The sequence below is a fragment of the Acanthopagrus latus genome, chromosome 6, assembly GCF_904848185.1.
Source record: "Acanthopagrus latus isolate v.2019 chromosome 6, fAcaLat1.1, whole genome shotgun sequence".
Lineage (NCBI taxonomy): Eukaryota > Metazoa > Chordata > Actinopteri > Spariformes > Sparidae > Acanthopagrus > Acanthopagrus latus.
The window spans coordinates 29,903,545-29,928,698 of record NC_051044.1 but is presented as its reverse complement, the minus strand read 5'-3'; the positions used below and the strand labels follow the sequence as shown (position 1 = coordinate 29,928,698).

General features: G+C 40.7%; 1 protein-coding gene across 6 annotated transcripts in view; it reads left to right on the top strand.

Moving 5' to 3' along the window:
* iqsec1b (IQ motif and Sec7 domain ArfGEF 1b) overlaps positions 1-25,154 on the top strand; it is a 209,329-nt gene that overhangs the window by 89,308 nt on the left and 94,867 nt on the right. For 3 of the 6 annotated variants that reach the window (XM_037101005.1, XM_037101004.1, XM_037101014.1), the window contains one exon: positions 19,738-19,791. The exons of the other annotated variants lie outside the window; for them this stretch is intronic. In XM_037101005.1, the coding sequence (XP_036956900.1) occupies positions 19,738-19,791 (54 nt within the window). The remainder of the gene's footprint in view (positions 1-19,737; positions 19,792-25,154) is intronic. 6 annotated transcript variants of the gene reach the window in all.

Below are 25,154 nucleotides of genomic sequence, written 5' to 3'. Positions count from 1 at the left end.
AAGTGAGAACCCCTGCTTTATATATGTTTCATTCTATGTTTTAACCACGAGGCTATGGTGGCAGAGGTTACAGTAATACTCGCTGTAGCGCTGTGGCTGTATGATGTTGCAGTCGAGCTACGTAGCTTGTTGCAAAATCCAGCTTGTTAGCTTGTATGCTAATTCTGGAGGAATATTGTTTGTTACTCGGGATATTTACAGAGACTCGGCATTGTAATTTAGTTGTATTGATCAGAAATGGAAGAATCAGGGCTTATGTTGTTGTTATTTTGAATGTGCCGTCTTGGTTATCTGGCGTCCTCTGTTACCGTGGTTACAAGCCTGCCTGTGCACAGCAGGCTCCTCTGTGGGGAGGGGCTTTGAAGGCAGCACTGAAGCGCAGCTGTATCATTCAAATCTTCTGGTTAAGTCCACTTTTTTCTCAAAACCCCAGACTGCAGCTGAAAAAGAACAGATTGGTGCAACACTACTAATGAGCTACAACTGTATCCTCCACATCATTGTCAACGCAAATGGTAGCACTGTCAAGTGTGTTTGCTACCAGCGTTTACTACTGATTGCAGTATATTCACAGCAACATTTTCCTAATTTTACTTCTGGTCTGACGGGGCCTTTATTATATCACAACCTCCGTGCGTGTTTGCTGTGTTCCTTTCTCCTGGGGGGTAAGATGTCACAAAGAATGGCACTGAAATTAGTTACCGTTAGTTTTCGTTAGTTATCGAAACACAAGTACCAGCTGTGCTGTCTCACTCTCCTCTCTCTCCGATGGCAAGTTGGCACACACCTCTGTGGTGGACCCACCTCCTGTCACTCACTCACTCACTCAGTCACCTGATGCATCCCGACTTCACATCACTGAGCACAATCACTTTAGTTTTGTTTTGATGTTAGCTCAGTAAAGACGGCAAGTTCAGCGCCTCTGCGACTGGTTTTGGTTGAAAAACAAAACAGCGGGAGTGCTGTTTGGAAATACTTGAGGCAAACAGACTAGGGAGGGCAAGGATTCAAGCATGGACAATTGCAAGTGATGCTACAGACCAGTGCCAAAAAAAGGTGCTAACACAACAAGTTCAGTAAAGCACCTGAAGGATAAGACAGCCTGGAACACTGCCGTTGATAAGTGCACTGTTTCCCTGACCATTCAGTTTTGGGGGGGGGGGGCTGTTTTGTAACAAGAAGATTTGACTGGAGTAAACGCTGAGTGAAAGTTACCCTGTGTATAGTCCATAGCTATCATGACAGTGTGGCGTTCCTGTAATGACACTGTTCATGGGACTCTGAAGCAGGCTATACCAATTCTGTCTTTTCTGCATATTTCAAAATTTTAAAGAAAAGCCAATATTTCTACGTAGTGTGCTTTCTTCCTTTTGATATTTGTGAGTTTTCCTGATGTGTTTTTTCCATCAACACTGATGTATATGATTGTTTTACAAGGAGACAGAGACAGTGGCTGTTAGGGCAGAAATATGTTGCTGATTGAAACAAAGGAAAAAGTTAGCAGTGCAGTTGTTAGGTAGCAGTGCGTAGGTTATAGTTGAATCAAGAATGACAGCTGCAGCTCTTTGTCTTGTGTCCCAGATGTGGGGGAAAGGAAGAGTCTGAGGATGCAGAATGCATCTTGCATTTACCAAAAACTAGACTTGAAGCATAGTTAACCACCTATAGTCAAGCTTACGCTCCTGAGACACAGCTGAGATGTGAGCTTGCACAAAGCTGGTACAGTACAGACAGCTGCATAGGTTAAAATGAGAGCCTATATGTTGCGTGCGATGTGTGAAAAGCGTGTCTGACATGCATGTGGCCGTGACAAAGGGTTACTCTGAGTGAAGGTCTGTTTATTCTCGTTATTTATTAAAACTTGCCTTTAACTGTTCAAATCAAATAGTTCTTTATTTTCAAATGACCTTGGGTATTGTGAAAAGAAAAAGGTGAACTGGACTTTCTTTAGCCTTGTACCTGCATTTTATTCCAGCAATTTCTTTTGAAAATGCATGTGCGTCAGTGGGGAAATTTTTTTTTTGTGTTGGTGGGAAGCAGATAATTGGAAGATCCGGGGCTACTGCCAGATAGCCATAATACTCATCCATCCTGTGAACATGCTGCTAAACAGCCAGGTCCAGGGTCAAGGTAACGTATTCTTCTTAATCAAACTTTCTCTCTTTCTCTGGAAGTCTGACATTTTCTCTTTCCTCCCAGCCAGCAGCAGACTTCAGCAACTGTTTGGCTGGAGCAGAACAAATATAAATGCAGTACACAATATGCAATCAACAGCTTTTATTCTCCTGCTTCTCAATACAATGTTTTATTTGAGAAGGCCAGCATTATAATGAGGCCGCAGACAACAAAAAGGCTAGAGTGAGTATTGTGGGTAATGGATGTTTCTTTTGCTTTCTGGCCTTCAGTGGCTTCTGTTCTGTGTCTCAAACTTTCCCCCCTGTTTCCTCTGCCTTTCTAAACGTATTCGTTTATTACCAACTTCTATTTAACTGATATTCTTTCTGTTGGCTGATCCAGTAATCTTGTCGTTTTGATAAAAGAAAAATGGTGCCAATTCATATCTAACTGATGTGGCCCAGCAAAGCACATAACTAGATTTTAGTTCTAAAATTAATGTTTTAATTTGAGAATTACCTCCATTTTAAGGATGTCCCAAAAGTCAAGTTATGGCCCACAGGGTGGTGCAGGGTGTACTATTTTTTTCTGCTGTGAGCAAAATCCACAGAAGCCTGACCTCAATGTAGAAGCTCATCCTCCTCCTGCTCCTCTTTTCACTCTTCCTCAGCTGAGATGATACATGTTCTATGACAACTTGTAGAAAAATACGTTGTTCCTCACAAAGAGACCTAATATGTTCTCTCCTAGAAGTGATGAGGCTAAATTTAGAGAGCTGATTGTTAATTTGTGTCATATCTGAAAAAGATGGCTCTTGTTAATAGGCAACACATTCCCACTCCCAACTCATCAAATACTGCAGCTTGATCAGTGGCCTTAATCCTCAAACCATACTGCTATACCTACCTCTGTCATGCTAGTTTTACACATGAAGAGCTCTGTGGTCAAGTTAGCAATAATACAAACAGCATCCAGTAAGACTTTAATTAGAGCCTGCTGATATACAGTTGGCATAATAGGACATATTATGATTTTTGGATTATTACTTACCTTGTGAAAACTGTCCCAGCTTGGTTAGGATGAGGAATGTACTATTAAATCACCTAAAGTAAGTCAGGTAAGTGACTTAAGTCTGGCATGATACCTATGTGATGTAAGTATACCACTTAGGTCATTTAAGTTGTGTCATTTAAATATGTGAACTTATGTGTGTGTCATAACTTAAAAACAAATCAATCTTGGCTCTTGGTGTCACTCATATCGTGACGCCAATGTGTGTGACCCATCTAATCACCCCAACCACCCCATGACTTTGATTTTTCTTGCTCTTTATACTACTGCACTAGAGGGCCAATTCAATAAGTGATGCTAGAGGGGTGCTTACAGTGTCAAAGTTTGAAACCTAGGGCCACTGCCTTGGCTGCTGTATTTGAAGCACTGGGAGTTGGACGATCTACAGCGCTTGTTCTATAGCACGTGCTGCAAATCGATTGTGTCCCAGTCAATATTGCTAGATTAATAGCTGATAAATGTGGTGCTGAGTACTGCACATGGTGCAAATGGGTTGTATTTAGACTGTTCATCGGTCATGGGTGTGTTTTGTCCAGAACATAGTCTAAACCTCTAAAATCACATTGCCATCTCCAACTCCCCTTAAGAGCCAAGTGCACCAGGACCTGGAGCATTTACAAAGTGACACTCATCTTCACTGAGGGACAGGTACAGTATGTGGTCATCCGCTGCTTGACCCTCTGCCGTCCCACAATCATCAACAACTCCATTTGATTGCATACAAGAAAATACACTGATATTTAACTGAGGAGAAAGAGCGCTGTTTCACTTTTTCTATCCGGGTTGCTGGAGGTGGGTGAACTATGTCTTTATTGAGGAACATATAATGACATTGCCTGTGGAATTCCTCTAGCAGCAGAAGTAATATGTGTATCTCTACTGTGTGAGCAAATGCGTGCAAGGAATTGCTGATAAACTTCTTGATTGTTTAAAACTCCTGACTCACCGACAGGATAATTAGTCTTTCCTGTCAATTAATGTAGCTTTTACACAACAACATGTCACACATACAGATTCATACAAGAAAACAGTTTGGCACGAAGCAGCAGTCCACCTGATACATTCCCAGGTTCTGTCTAAAAATATTTATTTCAGAAGCTAAAAGTTTGATTCTGTTTTCTCTAGACAGTTGGTTGGGCATGAAAATGACAAACATGTCAGTCTCAAACTAGCGATGATATCTGTGCTGGGTTGTGCGCTGCTTCATGCCAGGCGTAAGATAGAGCCCCGGGTGTGAGAACAGGCTGTAATAAAATGGCAATGTTGTTTCCTCCACTGCCCCCAAGTGGCCAAAAATTCAATTAATGTTACCGTGAGCAGGACTCCACCAATTTTACACATCAAGCCTCTTTGTGTCTCCAGGTGGGGCTGCACAAACTTTGATAAATCGCCTCAAGTAATGGCATTGGAGTCAGTGTCAGTGGTGCTGAAGACAAATAAAAAGAAACCTGAAGGTGTGAGCTTATCAGTCTTCTGTAGCCCGCTGCTCATCTCTGCTTGAGGCTAGCACAAAGAGAATACATTAGCCACTACTAACAACACAACCCAAATTTCTAACTGAATTTTGGTGGTTAAGTTGCATTGAATAATGTAGGTATTAGGATTTGACAAGGGAGAAGAATACATGCAGAAATGACAATATCTCAGAATCTCTTGCATTGATTCTGATACTTTTGATACTTTCTTCAAGTGCAGAACTCAGAAAGCAGTGGTGTTATTTATAAAAATGTTCTTTTATTCCGACTTGAACTTAGTTTGACAATAATATGAGATGTTGTGCTCACATTAGATTCATAAAGGATTCTGAGCATTAAAAACATGAGTTAAAACTCATTGAGAGATGCATCATGCTACTGCTCTGGCTTGCTTTGGTTTACCAGAATACATCACATCTGTGTCTAAATCATTCATGGATCGACCCTGCGGACTCCATGGACTTAAGTACTGTATAGATGCAGTGAAGCCAAAAAAAGGAAATTCTCTTTTTCCCTCGTTAATATGTACTTTTTTTTTTTTTTTTTTTTAATGTCAGCATGTTTTTACTGGTGTGAAAATAAACCACATTCCAGTGTTTTGTGAATAGTTACCATATTCAAGCTGCACTTTTGAACACCAACACAATGTGATATGACTTTTACAGAACAATCTGTAAAAATAATTTTAATGTAAATGTGCCTGAGTTTGGGCTATAAGAGGAAATCGGAACAGCTTCTGTGCCTTCTTAATTCAAGCAAAGACTTTATGAATGCCTCGAGCGCTTGTGATTTGAAACCCCTATCACTGCCCTGTGGGATATTTGATCGGTTGTAGCCATGGTTACAGAAGAGAAGTGTTTAAGGCAGTTTGAGAGCTCAAGGATGAAGACTGAAAATAAAGTCAAGTATAAACAGTGAGATAATGATAAAAGTCCTTCAATAACACAGCAGAGAAATGAAAAGAAAAAAAAATATGGTTCAGTGAAAGTGAAAAGTACATGTGAGACTGTACTCTTCAAGTAAATGTGTTATTTATGAAGTTAAGAGTACAGTGCTGTGAATCGTCCTCGCATTCAGCCAGAGCCGGCAGGCTGGAAGAGGGGCTTCTGTTTCAGTTCTCTGTCTACCAACCACTCTGAAGAAAGGGCTTTCTCTAGTCCCAGATAATAGTCACATTAAGTCTTGTGTCATGCATGCAGCTGTAATTCTTTTAGGCTTGATTCCCATTCGTATATGCTTGTTTTACTTCTCTTTTGCTTTACCTCTGCTATCATCCAGAAAATGTATGTTCCCTCAACCATGAGCAAATGTAGGTGTGAATCTAAGGGACATGTGTTACTGAACTGTCCCTGCCAGTATTTTTTAACAGTCTACAATGATTCATTATTTGATAATTGTTATCCTGATTAGAGCCTGACAAATATAAATGGAAGGTTTTAAAGTTAATTTATATTTAGTTCATTCTTGAGTTGTTTTTTTTTTTTTTTTGTATCAGCGTTTACACAGGTAACTATTTATTTATGTATACAGTTATTATTAAACAAAAAGGCCAAAAAATATACTTGAAAAAAAGAAAACAGTTGCCCCAACTGCCAAAAGTGATATGATGGGGGGGGGGAGTTACTTTATGGTAAGCTGTAACTCACCAAAAAAGCATCCGAATAATTCCTGTCACTTCTTAATGCTGTCCTTTCAAAAAGGCCAAAAAATACATAAAATAAATTAAAACCAAACCCACTTGCTTGCATCCCGTCATGAATATATTTGACTTTTAACCATTTGACTGAATTGATCTGTCTGCTAAATTACATTTTACATCCTTGATTTGTAAGTGTGTGTGTGTGTGTGTGTGTGTGTGTGTGTGTGTGTGTGTGTGTGTGTGTGTGTGTGTGTGTGTATATATATATATATAATCTTAAACACATTAAGTCCCAAATTTTAACGAGACCTGGTGTATAAATTAGAGGTGTCTCTGCCTAGTGTTGAATTCAAACCAAAAAGTCTTGCTGGCAGTTTGACAGCTGTTTCCGTGTTCAGTGCAAATTAAAGCGGAGGAGGAAAACGATCAGTTCTGCTCTGCTGCTGTACTGCTGCTGCTGCAGCTGCCGAGAGTGCTGCATGCTCCCTTTATCTGCCGTCTTCTTTTCCCAACATAAGAGCTTTCATTTGCCCCACTTTTACATACTGAATACAGTGGATGTCGTGATATGTTTCCGTAGTGCAGTGAGTCATTTGCACAGCAACGGCGTAAAGCAGTTCCATTCATCGTGACGACCAAAAATTGGATTGCCATGTCACTATAATTCCATAAACGCATGTGTAATCCCGTCCTGGATTCTGAAATAAAAGGGAGAATATGTCAGCATTAAGAAGTTGGCAGGTACGGCGAGAGTAAAATGTAAGGCAGGCCTGAAACGCACCAGGCTTCGATCATCTTCCCAGAAAGAAAAATACACTTTAACCATCTCCTGACAGGATATGAGCTAGCACGCAGCACTTTATGTTCAGTGTTCAACCACATTAAGTGTGGACGGTTAGAAGACGCTCATACATCAAGAGGGATCTGGACAAACTGTGACATCAGACATTCAAGTGTGAGCATGTTCTAGTGCAAAAGTCAAATGGAAAGAAAAATAAGCGAAATCCACCCGTATTACTGAGGTCATTTCTTTGTCAGTGTTAAATAGCAGTGAATATGTAGCCTGGTTTCCAGACCTCTGAATCACTGAATACATCAGTGAGTTAGAGGAAAGAATCTGTGTTTTGGCTGGATAAAATTAGGAGGCCTGCTTTTCATACTGCTCCTAATACTGACCGACTCATTCTATTAGATTAAAGGAAGGGTGTGATGGAGTCTTTGGTGGTGGTCAAAGGCTTTGACCAATCACATTGATTGGAATGGGGTGCTGGCAGAAAAATAGTTAAATACATGCAAAAAGGCTGCCCAGACAACTGGCACACCACAAACACTTCATCCTACCAACACGTGTGTTTCTTTCAACTATGAACAGTCTTTTCCATAAGCTAAGCCACACCATGACACATATAGGTGGCTTTTTAGTATTGTTATTTATGTTTCTAAATTCTTTTAAACATTTGAATACTCTCTAATTTGTTTTTGTAGCTATCAACCACATTATTACAATATTGTCAGATGTGAATGTCTTAGGAATATCTTTTCTCCCCTCCGCCCATCTCTGACCTCAGGAGGTGGTGCTATGAGCAGTTCTGATGTGGTGTTCACGGACAGCTGATATGATATGAATAAATTGTCTATATGGGCAATGTTTTTTTTGTTTTTTTTTTCATACAAATAAATTGTTGTACCTTTCACTTTTTCATACTCTGGATAAGTATTGCATGAGATATTGGTTGTTAACTCGCGTGATAGGGATGTATTAACTGTTAATGGTTAGTCAGTCAAGAGGGGCAGTCTGGTTGTATTCCTCATCGTCTGTCCTGTGCATAAAAATAAAATCTTCTCAGTCAGTACTTATTGCATTATCTCTTGACCACGCATTAAACAGGAGCTACTTAGCATTATCACTTTAAGCTGCAGAGGTCTTTGGAAGAAGAATTAATTCATCCAAAGATGTGTAACATTGTGTATTGTCTTGTTTAGCAGTGTATCAAATTAATAATGAGTCTGAGCGGTGAGTCAATGGATGTGTTTCTTTTTGAACAGAGAGGTAGAAACCAAAACGATTTTGTGTTTGCTTCTCTCCGAGCACAGCTCTGACATCTGTAGTAATGCTCGGAGAGGAAACAGTTCCTAATGTTCTGCCTTCATTAGCCTACTTCGAAATCACTTGTTTTGATCTGGCAGCAGCTGAAATGTTATGCACACAGTATGACCTCTTTTTGTTTGAGTAAAAGCTCAGCCCACGTGGAAGGAAGCTCACGTTGTGTATAGTATCATTTGTTGGAGGACAGATGTACAGAAATATCTTCTATATACTTTCTTACTAAATTTATATCTTTATTAGGCCTGTAGGATTATTTGAAGGACACAGTAATGCAATGTGTACATGCATCTAGCTATCTGTGCATGACTCAGATAGTTGGAGCAGATTGCATATGACCCTTCACTCAGCCTGGCTCGCTTTCCTTTCAGTTGCCTACAAAGCTTTTTGTTTTAGAAAGGCACTGTGCGGGTCACAGTGATAACTGTTGCCAGAATAAGGCTAACACACTCTGTAGAAGACTGAGGTAATAAAAGAGCAACATTTTTCATGTATATTTGTGAGCCCTTCTATTTTAAAATGGTACAGTATTGAACACACAATTATAATTAAACAGTTTTTCACTTTTAACATGACCATGGTTGGTCTGAAAGCTTACCTCTAAAACAAAAACACGGTAGTTACACATAAGTCCAGTGCTGAAGTTGTCCACCTCTGCGCGTGATGGACGTTTGTGTAATTGCCTTATGGCTACTTGGATTAGGTTTATAGATACTCTGATGAATATTCTTTTGCCTAATTAAATCACAAAGGAAATGGCTTTTATTGGAAAAAAAATCATGAGACTAGTTTCTTAGCCCCCTGTTTTGGTCAAGCCCCACCTTAGCACCAACAGAGTAACAATCCCGGCACTGTACATGAACACGAGGCTTGCCATTGTGGACATTACCCCCTCCAATCTGAATGTCTGAAATTATTTATTTTTTTATTTTTTTTATTTTTTTATATATTCCAACCTCTTAAATAATCAAATCACATTGGGCCTGTCAGCACTTCAAAAAGGGACCCTGAGATGCTGATGTTGAGCCAGATCAGTGTATCACTATACACCCCCAGCTGTGACAATCAGAAGGAAATATTCAGATACACCTCCTGCAGCGTCATAGCCTCCATTCTTTTGACCGAGGTTATTGCTCCGCTCTTTGTTCGCTTGGCTACGACGGCTCGCTGTCACACTTTTGTGTGCCGTGGAATGAGAGATAATTAACTGTAATGATAATGGCCGCCATTTGGTATTTCGATTAGTATCATTTTAATCATCATTACATTGTTGTCTGGCTGTGACATGACAGTAATAGGACGTGGTGATAGTGTGTACATAGAGAGTGGCGACAGGCCAGAGAGGTGCAGCTTCCTACTCTGCCTGCTGGAGATGGGGAGAGGGGATGTTGTAGAACACCGGCAGAGCTGCTCCTTATTGCCGAAGAGCATTTCTTAACCAAATGTACAAGAGACCCTCAAATATTTTTGTCGTGCAGGAAGTTGAGAGCAAAATCATTCCATCAAAAGAGCACATGCCACGGAGTTGAGCTGACATATTCAGTGAATTAAAGAACCAATTTCCTCAAATAATCCTTGTTTTCATGTAATAAAGAACAGCAAGTGTATGTTCTGCCCCCCCCAGGGAGAACTGTTGGTGAGGCTAAGTGCATCTTCTCCGCAGGACCGTTTTGTATTTCCTCAAAACACCAAACCAGCCATGATTATCTCCAGTAATGTCACATTCATGTTGAAGTCTTGCATATATATTCTGCGCGCTCCTTCTTTACTTACATAGAATTGTATCCATACATTTAAACACACACTGCGTGTTGTTGTGTGAAATGGCTCATTTTGAAGCACTCGGTCCAGGACCCTCTGGACTCTCTAATAAGTAATAAGTAAAAGTTTTATGATAAAGTAATAAAACATCGAAAGTAAAATTCTCATCAGATGGGGGACGCGTGGACAGGATTTTATCAAATGGGGTCAAAGGTCATGTTGTGTCTGTTTTTATGGGTACATGACATTCGAGAGCAACTGAGTGAAGTGCTTGGAAGATTGGCCACTGGAGCACTGACGGACATAAGCACGTGTTATCGGTGTGGTGAATACAATGGAGAAACCAGAGCTAGAAGGGCCTCTATCCACTTTGTTTCGAAGTGTTTCAAGGTAATTTGCAGTAACACTGACTAAAGAGAAGTGCAACGGACAAATAGTGTGTGTGCTGACACTGGGAATCTCTCTGGAAACAATCCAACATGCTAAATCCTTTGTCACAGCATCACCCAAATGTGTGTATTACAGCCGGTTTATACCTCATGTTATTATGTTGAGCATAGCAGTGCATCAGCATGTCCTGCCTGCCCCTGAGAAATGCTCTGTGGCTGCATTTTTCCAGGAATTGTCCTTGTCCACCAATGGTCAGAAGTTTCAGGCTACAGAGCGCTACGTAATTGTATAAAAACAGGGAGTCTTCTCTGAGTATGCACATATATTTTTGAACTGAATGTGAAAAGCATGGTGTACTCATAAATGTGCTGCACCTGTCTCTGTGGATAATTGTATTCAGGTCATATCTAAGCATGTAAAGGTTAAAGTCTTTTGTAATAGGGAAAGTGTATTGCTGCCATGTAACAGTAAGAATAACGATCTAATCAATGACTGTCTCAGTGGCCCTGAAGTCACATTTCTTTTCACATTTATTCATGTAAATATTCAACTGAAATATAGCAATAATAATAATAATGATAATGATGATAATAATAATGATAATGATAATAATAATAATAATGAATGCCCTCGCCCTGAGACAAGGCTGGGATTGGCTCCAGCAGCAACACCCTGTGACCCCATGGAAAGGGATAAGCGGTTACTGACATGACATGACATGATAATAATAATAATAATAATAATGATAATAATAATAATAAGCTTTTGTCAGAGAACGAACCTCCAAAATCATCATGAATCCTCAGAATCACTTTAAAAGTTTGCCTACCTTGCTTGCCTTGCCTTTTGCTTTTTTGTTTCTCTCTCCCCCGCTATTTTTTTTACGTCACAAACATTGGAAGAGGCTTGGCAACGGTGAATCATTGTTAACGTTGTTAATCGCAACAAACATGGTATGACCTCACAACAACCAGGTGCACTCGCAAGCTTTCACAAAACCACAGCATAAGAAGGGCAAAATTAGATAACACAATCAGTGCTTTTACTGGAGGGATGTAATACCAGAGAACTGACTGTGTCTGTGTCTCTGCAGTGCATGTGTGGATGGTGTACGTAGATGGGAGGGGTGGAGTGATGACAGGTTGTCCACTCATCGAACAAGTGCAAAAAGCATCATTCTCTTGGTCAGTGGAAAAAAAAATAAAAGTGAAAAATACTAAAATGGGTCTGCAAATGTACTTGAGCAGCCAGTGATATTCCTGGGTGAGTGATAATAAGTGTACTTGCACATTTACTGTATTCTCATTGTCAAACGTGCATATGCTTATCTTATCTATCTTTCTTTGCTATACATGACTTGTATATTCGTGTAATAGTCTGATCCTGATGCCTCCACTCCAGTGGCTGCAGGCATTTTGTTTTCAGGTAGGGCAACTGTCCCATTATTGTGAACAGGATATCATACATTTCAGCCATAACTCAGGAAAAGAAGGGGAGATGGTTTGTTGAGATTATTTCATTATTATTTCATTGGTGACTGTTATTTTGGTGTCCAACTTGAAGCTCTCTCTCTCAGTCTTCTGTACTCCTCTGTAAAAATAGTCTCCAAGTGAAGACAGTATGTTACACTCAATTATTCTCCGTCAACATCAATGTCAATATAGTGATAACTTCTAGAAATATACGTAATACCTGTACTAAATCCCTTCAAAGTCTTCACTACACCTGTGAGTGTGGACACACATGTTTTGGCAACTTGACGCATTGGATGTGGCCTACAGCTTGAGGTGGTGATTCTAGTTATGTATATTCAATTCTAAACAATTCACTCATCTTGCATACTTTTAAGTCTGTAGTTGAAAATACCTGTTCATGAATGTCAAAACACCTTAACAGCTTGAAAGGACTGGAACAAATTTTAGCCTGGAAATATGGTTTGGCCTTTTTTGGCCAATGACATGTCATATTAGTCAGAATGTGTGAAATTATGTTAAACACAAGTACATTTTGCGGTTCTATGGACACAACAACAACACGTCCCTGTTCTTCTACTTTCACATATTATGCCGTCACATAAGTCCTTTAGGTTTTGTTTCCAGGTATCCTGGATGATTTCTTCATGTTATCATCTAGCGCATGCCTTGTGCTGTCTTACCCTGGAATACATTAGTGTCTTTCACGCTTCACTGAAAGTTTATGTCTTTACTGAAAGTGACAATTTAATAAACTGAGGCGTTTCTCAAGGTGCATCTGAAGCAGTGATTTACATGTGGTATGTAATAAGCAGCTTGGTAGTTAACAGCCAACAATTTCGACTTCCTCGACTTAATGTGACGAGGCAAACACAACGCCTTTTCAATTAGAGAACTCATTTCATGTGGAAACAAGCAACTTCCCTGCTGTTTTGTTCCTTAAATTGAACTGTTGCACCATTTTTCCAAGAATGGCTTATTGTCACTCAGATAGGATGTTATATGTCATACAATGTTATTGAACTATAGAATAGCATATATGCTGTCATTTGATGTGAACACCCTAATAAAACAAATTACATGAACATTTAACTGTGATTTCCACAAAAACACTTTTTTTCCCCGATATGTCAGAATTTCATGCATATTTAAAACGACATGACACAGATCAGTGGCCTATAATTTAAACTGCATGGTTAAATATCCAATTTATCCACCCAGTGTCACGGCCTGTCAGTCACTGGCCCTCTGAAGGGACAGATTAAATATGTTTGAGCTCTGGAATGGGTCTGCTGTTGACCAAAACCTCCAGTCCCATGCTCAGTCTCACACATCGCACATCACACAGTCAGTGGCTTCCAATCAAACAAGTGGCCTGTAGGTCAGGCAGTGGTGTGTGAGAACATAAGCTGGGGATGAAACACAGAAATTCAATAAAAAATCAACTGAGTTTTGGATCTTTAGGGTAAGATTGGTGGTGAGTCGAGCAGTTTTTGAAGCCGGGCTGTCTCCATGTGCAGAGATTGAAAATGCATTATTCAGGTGTGCCTTTGGCCTAATGTGAACCATGATGAAAGCAGATTTTAGATTAACAATGTGTCGACACTGTCTTTTTGCTCTGAACCACAAGTCCAGAGGGACATGAGGGACAAGCCTCAGTGGGTGAAAAAACACTGCCCTCTGTTGGTCCAGAAATATTCACTAGCCCCAGAATGTGACCACACTCGCCGAGACACACATCTCCCGAGCTTACAATCCAATCTCATTCATACCATTATTAAAATCATGTCGCCATTGACTCACATCATATTGGTGACAATGCGGGGTCACGCTGCTGAAATTAATCATCCTCAAACTCAAAGCAAGACAGTTGCTTTCCCTGTCACTTGATTTGTGGACAGCACGCACACACACACACACACACACACACACACACACACACACACACACACACACACACACACACACACACACACACACACTATGTCTGACTTGTTGAAATCTTGTTCTGTCTGTTGAAGTTAATAAAACATGTGCAGCTGGGTGATCTGGCACAACCCCAAATATCTGCAAGAGGAAGCACTAGCAAACTTTAATGGATTTTATGAGCCAGAAATCTTGCAGCCACAACTAAATGTCCATCAGATGGGCATGTTTGAGTGGAGGACTGTTGACAGATATGAAATTACTGCATTGATTGAACTGTCAAGTGAATACAGAAAAAATGAATCTACTTAATACCAAGTTTGTGCTTAATTAATCAAAATTGATTGCATTCACCAATATTTGCCATAAGCATTCAAAATATTTCAGTGGAAATGGATTTTGGTAGTTAAGTAAATCAGTGAATAAATGGATATTCTTTGCTTTCAGAGAGCTGGTGTTTCAAGCTTTACGTACTCTGATCATTTCTGCATGAATTGCAACCTACCAACAATTCCTGACATTTTTTTTAAAATTCTTGTCCTAAAATTCTTGTCCTAAATTCTAAATGCCCCGCTAGGTTCACTACCTTGCTGCTCGCTTTGTCTGTCTGATGTTTGGTCCTGGTGGAGTGACTTGGTGCTTGGTACGAACAGCTGCCTGCTGCTAGAGATTGATGAAAGTGGTGAGAGATAATCAAAGCAGCAACATAATAGGATCCTCAGCGTTGAGTTTTAGAGTTGGGAGATTCTCTGATGGTTTGTCATTACGACGGACCCTTTGATTGCCCTGGGCCCATTTCTGTAACCTTGCATGTGTTCTATCCTCCACACCACTTCTTATCCCACTGGAAGCGTTGCCTGCCTGATATTGTTGACTTGCAACTTGCGCTGATTATGTTTAGTTCATAATTTCTCCTTCTCTTTCTACTGTGGTTTGCTGTGGCCACGTAGTTAAATCGATTTGTTATTTGTGAATGCCTTTATTGTTAATATTTCAGACTATGTGGTGCTGCAGATCCTGATTCCACAAAAATAAATCTCAAATTGGTCCTCCTAAATCGTAAATATTGTCAGGATCCATTGGGTTTTTGGTGAGCTATGAGGTGGACCTCAAGCATCAAAACAAACTGAATGTGGAAAGAGGAGGGTTGCTGAGGTTCTGTTTCAGATGTGAGGCAGGACAGGCAGAGGAGGGAGACGGTGAGCAGAGAGATGGGAGTGGCTCTTCAATAACTTTCCTTCCAATCACTCACTTATACTCACTCATCCATGTCCTTACTGCTGCTGCTGCTGCTGCTGCATAGAAATGATTTCCAAACCAGTGAGACAATACAATATGTCTATTCCCACACTCGGTAAGCTGCCATATAATATACAGCAAAGGGCAATCCTGCGATGAATTGCCACTTCTGGCCTTTTTTCCAATCCTGCTTGTTGTGTTTTTTCCAATTTTTCCAGGCCCTAATGCTTGCCATTAAGTCGACACCACAGCACTATCAATCCACAGAACCTCCATCTACCTGCAAACCAATGCACCACCTCCAAACCCTACACCCTTCACCAACTTCCTCTCTGGCCGAGAAGATTGAAGACATGCCTTAATGTCCTGTAGCTCCAAAGCACCATGAGCTGTGAGGGAAGCGTGCTGATAGTTCCTCCTGCTAAGATGAGTGCAAGAAAATAAGTGATCGTACTCTTATTTCGATTGCTGTTTCACGCAATAGATGTATCCATTGTTTACTATGTGACCGGAAGCAGACGTGATTGACATTATTGACCCAGCAGACATGTCCAGCAGCACTCATCATAAATTCATCTCCTCCCTATAAGCCTGTTATGTAGTGGATCATTCATCTCTTTTGGCCCAAGGATTAGAGGCATGAGGAAATCACTAAGCAAGAGGCAGAGGGACAGTCATCCCTCAACTCCAAATGTGTGTTCTCTGGTGACGTTGTGAGTTCTGGGCATTTCATAGCCAAAATATGTGTCAATGGATCAAGCTTGTTTCCAACTTCACAGTGTTTCTCCCTATGCAGTCCTAGCAGTTGTTGCCGAGGCCTTGTGTCTACAATGACTGGCAGCTTCTCGTCAGACCTCCTCAGCACAGCACTCAGCACCCGAGGCTCATTTTTGATGTTGTCAGACAACCATTGGTGCTTAATGCAGACACCGGAACAAAGCATCTAAATCTAGTCCAATTCACCAGTGAGCATTTCTTAATGATGTGTCAGATGGTAGATGTGTGAGATCAGTGTCACTCCAGTCTCCAAAGATGCATGATGTTTGTCCTGTTGAAGCAAGAAAATGGCCCCCGAGGGTATTACTCACCCCCTGCTGTTGAGGGAGGGGTTTAGCAAATCCGATGTACGCCACACAGTGAGCACATGCAGCGACCGATCCAGCATTTTTCACCATACTGACAAGCTAACCCCCTGTATATTTTCTCCATGGCTGTGAGCCAACTGAAAATATCTCCCACCAGGATTGGTCACATTGTCTGAGACTAGACAGGGCACTGAGATAGAGGGACTTGTGGGCCTACAGCCATGGCGACGATCTCTCCAGTTTGTGTCTGAGCAGAATGGGATTAAATGTCAGTTAGTCTCTGGAGAGAGGAAGGAGAGGGTCTTTGATCCATTGTTATTGTCATGACAACTGCTGTAAACGCCTCGTCTGTGATTGATGTTTCAACGCTTCCATCCGCCTCATGTCTTGTCATCACAAACGGGTTCAGCCATTTTGGCACGTGCGCGCTCCTGTGAGAAATGTGCAGCCGACCATGATACATGCATGGCATGCACGGCAGTCATGTTAACTGCTGAGTGATGGTACAGCTTTTTATTTTGTTGGTAAGCGATTTGCCTTCCCCCTGCCTATTTTTCAGTCCCATTTTCTTTCACATAATAGCATGACTGGCTCCATCCTCCCTTCTCTCTCATTGAGTAGAGCATATATCTTCCAGCTATATAACTTTACTTTTGGGCAGTAAGGAGCTCCGGCTGAAATACTTGCTAAAACATCATTTGCTCATCTGCTGTCTTGACACGTTTTAACTTCGGAGAGAAAAGGTCAGCTCACTGCAAACTGAGAAAAGGCAAGGCCCTCTTTTCCTGGCATGTTGTGTGGTGCCATTCAGTTGAATTAGTTCTCCTTGATAGTCCTTACAGTGACAATGTGCCACCAGTTTCCTTCCCCTCAGACAGGTCCATTAACAGACGTGAGGCACATTCACTACTTAATATGGGGCTGTTGGCCTGTGTGTTGCATTTTAAGATGACCTCACAGCACTATGCAGGCAGTTGATGGATTTGGTACTTCCACAACTCTTAAATGTACAATTATCCGTCACTGTAAAGCTATGGAGCTGAATGTCAGCAGAAAATCTTCCATGTAATTCTTAATTTCATTCAGCATCTATTGTAGTGCCCCTGTGTGTAACGGGGCTGTTTGCTTCAGGAGAAATTAGTGATGAAATATACAGTTAGGGGTGTATGGATCACACAGAAGGTAGAAGTTGTCACCCAAACACTGCAGCCACGGTTGGGTAGTGAGACACTTGTTTGCATTTCCAACTGACTACTACTCCTTGGTGGGTCTCGGCTAGGGATCATACCCATGTCACTGCACTGGTGACAGTGATGGCTGGCTAGCATTAGAACTGATGAAATACAGTTGAAGCTGATAGGAAGTTTTACAGGTATTTGGACATAAACCAAAGCACTGGGCAACAAAGTGTGACCTGAAAAGTTAAAGAATCATCAAAGTTGTTGCAATTTCCTGAGGGGAACATGTCTATGAAACACATGGAAATCTATACAAATCTTGCAAAGACGTTTCACTACAAGCCACATAACGGCCAACTCTTTAGCTCATTTTTAACTGAATGGTCATCAGAATTCTTTTGACTTCATAACCACAACAATCACCAGTTTGGTTCCAGCCAGCAACAATTGTTGCATGTTATATCCATCTCTTGCCCCCATTTTCTGTCTGCCTTATCTCTGTCCAAAAGGCAAATATGCCCCCCAAATGATAACTAAAATAGAAACCTTGTAACGATTCTTATGGATCACTGAAGTCATCTGGATGTATTCTCAGAGAACCATGACTGCCTATACAAATATCATCGCTGTCCATCAAACAACACATCCTCATATGTCAATAACAGAGTAGTTTTTTTGGCAGTTTCCAAAAATACTACATTTGGACATTCTGTAAAACAAGACTGTTGGAGAGTAACAGTGGTAGGCGCTTCAGACAAATACATGGTTAACGCTGTGAAGCAGTCAGATTTTGGTTAGGTTTAAAAAATAAAACTTCTTAGGCTTAGGGGATGATCATGGTTTGCGTTAAATCATGTATGTTAGGATTGGGGCGAGGGGTTATGTATGTGAGTTAATGTATGCTATGTTTGTTATATATGTGACATACAGTAAATTGTGTGAGTTAACTTAAGTGCATGCATTAAAATAAGTACATTGACTTAACTTGTGTATGTGATATGTGACATGAACAGCGAACTCCTGGGTGAAAGTCCAGTGTTTGTCCCACCCGTCCACCCAACCTCCTCCAATACAGACGTTCTCACTCTTTATACTATGTCACCAGTCTTTGCTCCCATCATAATCACTACAGCCAATAGAGGTTGTTGCCTAACAAAAAAATGTTATATATGGATCCAAATAAATTGCATGCACAGATGACTTACACAAGTAAATAATGGTTGCAAACGGTTTGCATGTCCTACATGCAACGCCATTCTGGTGCAGCTTCTTCCTGGCTGGGAGGTTGCTCATGACTTACACCCTATCTAGCCCAACAGTATATTTGTAGACTTTACATAAGTTCCAGCTATTGCAGGATTTTTTTCATGTAGTTTCTGCTGACTGAAACTCTATTACTGTGTTTGCTGGAATAGCTCATTTGCAGCAGTATTAAATGTAATTAAAGCCTTTACCTGCCTAGTCATTTGCACAGTGGTCCATTAGAAGCAGAAGACTCATCAGCTCTGGATGAGAAGCGCAGAAAGGATTTGATTCCCTTATGAAGGCATCCCTCTGTGGACCTGTCCTCAACACAGCCAGTGGTTTCCATAGAGACCATCGGACCAATCCCCTCTCCCCTCTCCCCTCTCCCCTCTCCCCTCTCCCCTTCTCTGTACAGTGGTACAGAGCGCAGTTGCATAGTATGTTACGTGGGACCCTTACAGTGAGAAAATCAATGCTTGGTCAACACCCTCACTGTGCAAATATACACGCGTGTGAGAGACATGCAGTTAATGGTGCAGGCGTGACAGGTGTACATGAGATTCTTTTGAAATGCAATTTATATCTGTTTTAGGATTTCATTTGGTGAAAAAATGAATGCTGCATGCTGTTTTAAAAATGTTCAAATCTATATTCACATCACCTCATATCTTTCCATTCATTTACGTTGTGTTATACAGCCATGCCTCAGAACACTAACAGGTATTGACCGTATAGATAGGATTAAGTAGACTTAATGGATACACAGTGCAGCTCTGTGTACATGAATATAGATTAAGTAGGTTAAATGCAGCAGAGTATGTGCTTTGGCTGCTGCTAATGAGATGTGTGGCGACGGTTACATCATAAGACTACTGTACGTGAGCAATCATCCCCGCTGTGACCAAGCCTGAATGAGCAGCACGCCAAGTTAGGGTGTGTGTGTGTATATGTGAGTGTGAGTAGGTGGGTGACTGAGGAAGCTTTAGCTGCATGCAAGGCAGTGTGTGTCTCAGCTTTCTGCTCTCCTCCTCCCCCAGACCAGACACAGAAGTTCCCAGCTCAGCCATGACTCACAGATGCCACCATCATTTGTAAGTACTACTACTGTAAATGTTTTGAGTAAAGAGGTGCTAGTCTGGGAAATCTTGGTCATCACTATTTGCCAGCAAGGTACAGAACAGATAGGAGTGTTTTTCTTAAAATGAGGGAGTCAAATATTTGAATCATTTTCTTATTTCCTGATTATTTGTGGAGTAATTTTGAAATAGATATAATAGAAAAGGTATGTTTTTGTTGTTGTTGTCTTAAGTGTGTGCTGCTGTGTGCACATGCATGTATTCCAGTGTGTGTCCATGTTGTCGACTCAGGCAATCAGAGGAGCTGCCACAGACTTTTCTGCTGCACTGACAGAAGTAAAGGTGGACAGTATTTGCGTAGCACTGATGATGTCACGCCAGTGAAGCTATTTTTAGAAAGGGGTCTGAAGAAGGCAGGCTTTTTTTTTTCTCCCCTCCTAGAGTTATTATTATTCAGAGCCTTTCACCAGTGCGTCCTCTTTTCAGAGCCTGTTTAATCTTGCTGTTTTGGTCAATTTTAAGCCTCCAGTTGTAATCTCTCCTGGTCGGACTGCTAGTTGCATACAATATTGCCAGTGTCCGTCTTTTTGCACATAAACACAATTACATTTTACAGGATTTGGTGAGAAAGTAGTAAGAGATGATGAACTAAGCCAAATCTGTGCATTTATGGAGTGTTTTATTATCTGTTTTACAGAAAAGGCAGAATTTCCTGTACATTTTGCTACAAGAGAAATACGGGTTCACTACTTCTGCATCACAAGATATGCTAATATTTATGAAGGTGATCCATATTAATAAGGAATCTGCGAAAACACTGGAATTATTCATGCATACAGGGAATTTAGAATATAGTTTCATGTGTCAGGCTTATGTGATACAGTTTATTTTGCACACATTTTGAGCTGACTGTATCGTTAAAGGGTAACTTCACCAATTTTACATATTAAAGTGTGTTTACAGGTCTTGAGCAGTACTACTGCATATTTGTAAGTCAATAGTACAAAGTTTTTTTGTGGCTCCAGAGGAATCTCAGTGTAATCTGCTAAATTTCCTCCTGTGATGTCATTCAGTAGCTACGTTGCATTGTCGGTAATGTAGGCTCCAGGTTTTGAAAAGGAAGAAGAATTCTGGAGTAAAGAAGTGAAGTCTCAGGTCCTGCTGTTTCGATGTTAATCATTCGCTTTAAATGTCCACAATCAGTCCAACAATTAGTTAGAGCAGCACGCTAGGCCAGTGGACTGTTTTCAAAACCTGGCACCTATATCGCCCACAATGCAATTTAGCCACGGAGTGACATCAGTTGAGGCAATTAATCAGATTACACGCAGCATCCTCTGGAGCCACAAATTATTTTATACTACTTCTTCACGTATTCAGTAATACTATTCAAGACCTGTAAAAACACTTTTAATATGTAAAATTGGTGGAGTAAGCCTTTAAACTGACACTGTGCCACATCAGTCTCAGCTGTACCAGACAATAGGCCTTTTTTGGGTAGGGGGGCTACGTCAACCTCTTGTTAATCCCCCTGTCAGTCTATTAGTCCCAGGACATTCATTAGGATGTCATTTTAGCTGACATCCAGGGAATCACATAAAAGTCATATTATCTGCTTCAATAGCACTGGATTGCATAACAAAGAAGAAGCCTCCATCTGTTCTACCCAGGGCTCGCCTGCACTAGGCAGGGTTTTCATAATATTACCAAGCAGCCCCTCCCCTCCACACCCCTCCCCCGTTCAGGGCACAGCCATAAAGCCGAAGCATGTGCAGAGCCGGGGATCTACTGTGATGGCTGATCATGTGATCCACTCAAGGTCGCTGGTGGGTCTGTGCTCAGTTCCCTGAAGAGCCCTGAGCAATCACATGGGCAGCCGAGAAACGCTGTTGTACTGAGTGTTGGTTTTACGTATTCGTAGCATTTCCCTGTCTGGTTTGGAGCGGTCTTAGAGAACAGAGAGGGCTTCCATTCTTGACATTTCAATCACACAGCAGCTCCTCTTTTCTAACTGCTGGTGGGCAGGGTCAAGTGCATCTGTGCAATGCTAATGCTCCACATTAGCTTTTAGGTAGATCATTACCACTTTGTTGCTGTATCTCTCATGAAGGCACATGTACATGTTGTTCTAAAGAGCTAACATAAGTAGCTAATAACTGCTAATGCAATCCTCTTGACTGACTCCATAATTGTCCAAAGATGCCAGCAGAGGTTCCAGTCTTGTATTTCAGACATTTGTCTCCCCCCACCCCAGTCTTTCAAATAAAAGATTTGAGATCATTAGAGAAGCTTTGGAAAGCTGTAATCAGCTTCTCATCCATTTTGCACTTGCTGGGCAGAGCGATCTAGAACTAATCCAATCTGTAGTGACACAAGGAAGTGTGGAAATCAGATTGGGGGATTCCATTCTCTCCTGACAAGCATCCATACACTGACTGATTTTCTGTGGTCATCCGGCTCAGTACGAAATAGCTGGCTGTATTTAGATCCTTCACAACAGTGCCACTGCCACAGTGTGAGTGAAAATCCATTACAGGTGAAAGTCTTGTTGACTTTTTTTTTTTTCTCTTAAAGTCACATTGTGTTGAGTGGCCTATCACAGAAATAGCTATAGCTGCCAAAATTTGCACAATGTTTTGTTGAAAGGTTGGTCATGAGCCAAAGTACAGCTGACTAACTCAACTGAACTGACTGTTGCCCACGGCAAAAAGAGGATGTGGCATATAAAGGACAGTATTTCTCGACTGATTCACATAATAAGACCCAACTCTGTAGAGAGACACACAGATATAGACATACATACACACCATTTTGTATGGAGAGAGATATGTCTCAAAACTATTTATAAATGCATGAACCATGATCCATAAGCTTTAGAAATGAGTTCTGCTATCCATAAACACAAAATTGCTTGTGACTTGTAAGTTGCCATTGAAATAAATGTGCTATGATTTGTAAAACAATGTATTTTTGTAAATGTATCATATATCATATGTATTGTGCCTTTAAAGTGCTTAAATTAGGAAAAAAATACAGTTTACCTTGAGTTTCCCCTTTTTTCTTTTTACATCCATTTCACATTATAACATTCTCAACCGACTGTATGAAACATTCTCAACACCTCTTAACGGCTGAGCAGGCTTCCCCTCTTAGACCTCACTCCCGCACTTACTCTTGTTCAGTGGGGAATGTAATGTGTCAGGCCTGTCTTCATACACCTGTGTAGGTGCCCTTTGTGAGCCTGGAACCATATCTTGTTAAATAATGTTCACAGTGAAGAAAGCTGCCTTCATTTATGGTGCCTTTAATTCAGATTTGAGTGGTTATGTTTGCTTGAAAGACTTGTGCTTTGTCTCATGGTGACGCTTCATATTGCTGCTACAGTATCAGACAATATGAGACATTCTGGTTTTAAAGTGCCGGTGGGAAGAACCAACATGTTGGTGTCTGTTCTCGGTTAACAGCTCTGTTTTCGGCATCCGCTTTTCTGTTTTTAGAGCACAACATGTGAAATACCTCTTCTCTGACTCGCATTTCCTTCCTCACATGTCTGTGTGTATTTTTTAACTCACTTGAGTCACCACTCTTGTCTGAATGCGCCGATTTGATTGGCTATATTGCTTCACGTGGGATGATATACAGGCAGTCGGTCTGTGGGTTTCTGTGGGTCGCTAAACCAATACTGTAAAGGCTCAAAATGTATTTAAATGTAATAATTCTCAATAGTTTCTGGGTTATAGGTCTGGGTTCAGATAGAACAACGTCTTGGTCTGGACCCGGACCGCAACACAGAATTGCAAGTAGTTTTATATATTTATACAAAAAGTCATATTTTTTACCAATCAACACACATCTATTCAAATGCCACTTCATCATGAGCAAGGAATTTTTTTGTTTATAGTAAATAGTGGAGTATTTATGGATCATGGTTAGTGCAGTGGTTAGTTTTGAGACATGTGTCTCTCCATAATTTTGCCACGTCCCCTTTCACTGTTCATGAAGCAGTATCTTGTGCTGCTGGAACAACAGTTCAGTGGTCCGCAAAGATCTATCCATTCACTAGGGCTGTGTGATATATGTCCCCTGTTTACTTTAATGACAGCATGCACTTCTTTTCTCCTTATCTTTCTTCCTCTTCTTCTTCTTCTTCTTCTTCTTCTTCTTCTTCTAAGACTAAGACTTCTTAGTCTTATTCTCATTAGTCTTAGTCTTCGTCTTATTATTCAACAAGTTTGTGCAAAACCTGATGACTAATGCTATCTCAGTATGTTTTCGCAGTCACTGGCCAGCTTTGTGGAACGCTGTCAGATCATGCTGGGATGCTCAGATAATCAGGTTTAACACAAACTTGTGGGGTCCAGGAGGACAACAAAGATATTCTGAAAATCATTGTTCACATCATGGATTCAACTTTTTAACTCAAATTTCATTTGTAATGAAAAAATGGTTATGATATTCAAAACAAATGGAAGAAGTGTTTGACTAGTGATCTGAGAAGTTTGGATATATACTTATGATACCTTATCATATCACATGCATTCTATGTCTTCTCGTCCTCTATAGTATTGTAGATAGAATAGCCAGAAAGGCTGATGAGAGCAGAGTTTATCCACTGAAAAGTCAAAAGGGTGAGCTAAAGATATACAAAAAGACAAATAAGCTAAGATCTTATCTATTGGGCTGCTTGTAGCAGTGAGGTCATTGTCCGACAGCTTGTAACTATGAAACTCCTTTAAAATTACACACATTCATTCATCTATTGTTAATAGGCTTTTTTGAATCAATAGATTTCCTGATCTCGGTGGTGCAGGATATATTTGTGCACTCATGGTCTTGTATGATGTATTTCAGTTTGCATTTATCTTTGGACACCATCAGAGCTGGTGATAATATGGCAACTCATTTCCAAACAAAGTAATGAAATAATGAGTGTGTAAGGGCTCTTCTGAGAAGTGCTTAACAATTAAACTCAAATGGTTGTTAATTATTGAGAAACTATGCTGTCAGACAGTGAATGGTGGGGATGTGGTTGATATAGACCCTCTCATTCATCTTGCTGTCTGTCTCAACTGTGTGCGTATATACAGTAGCTTAATAAGACCACATATATCACTCTTCATGACAGCAATATCAAATAAAGCAGCAGGGGCTGCACACTGTGCTCCAGATTGATTGATAGGACTTTATTGGAAAATTCTTTGTCAGCATGTTTCCATAAAGGATATTACAGGACCTCTGGGCATCAACATTGTTCCCAATCTACTGTTATCACAAAGGTAAATCTATCCAGAGATGTCTGCTCACTTGTCTATAATTAATAGGCCACTGAAAAATTTAGGAGGCAGTCCTGGTTAATTTTTAATGCCTTACTCCCTTCG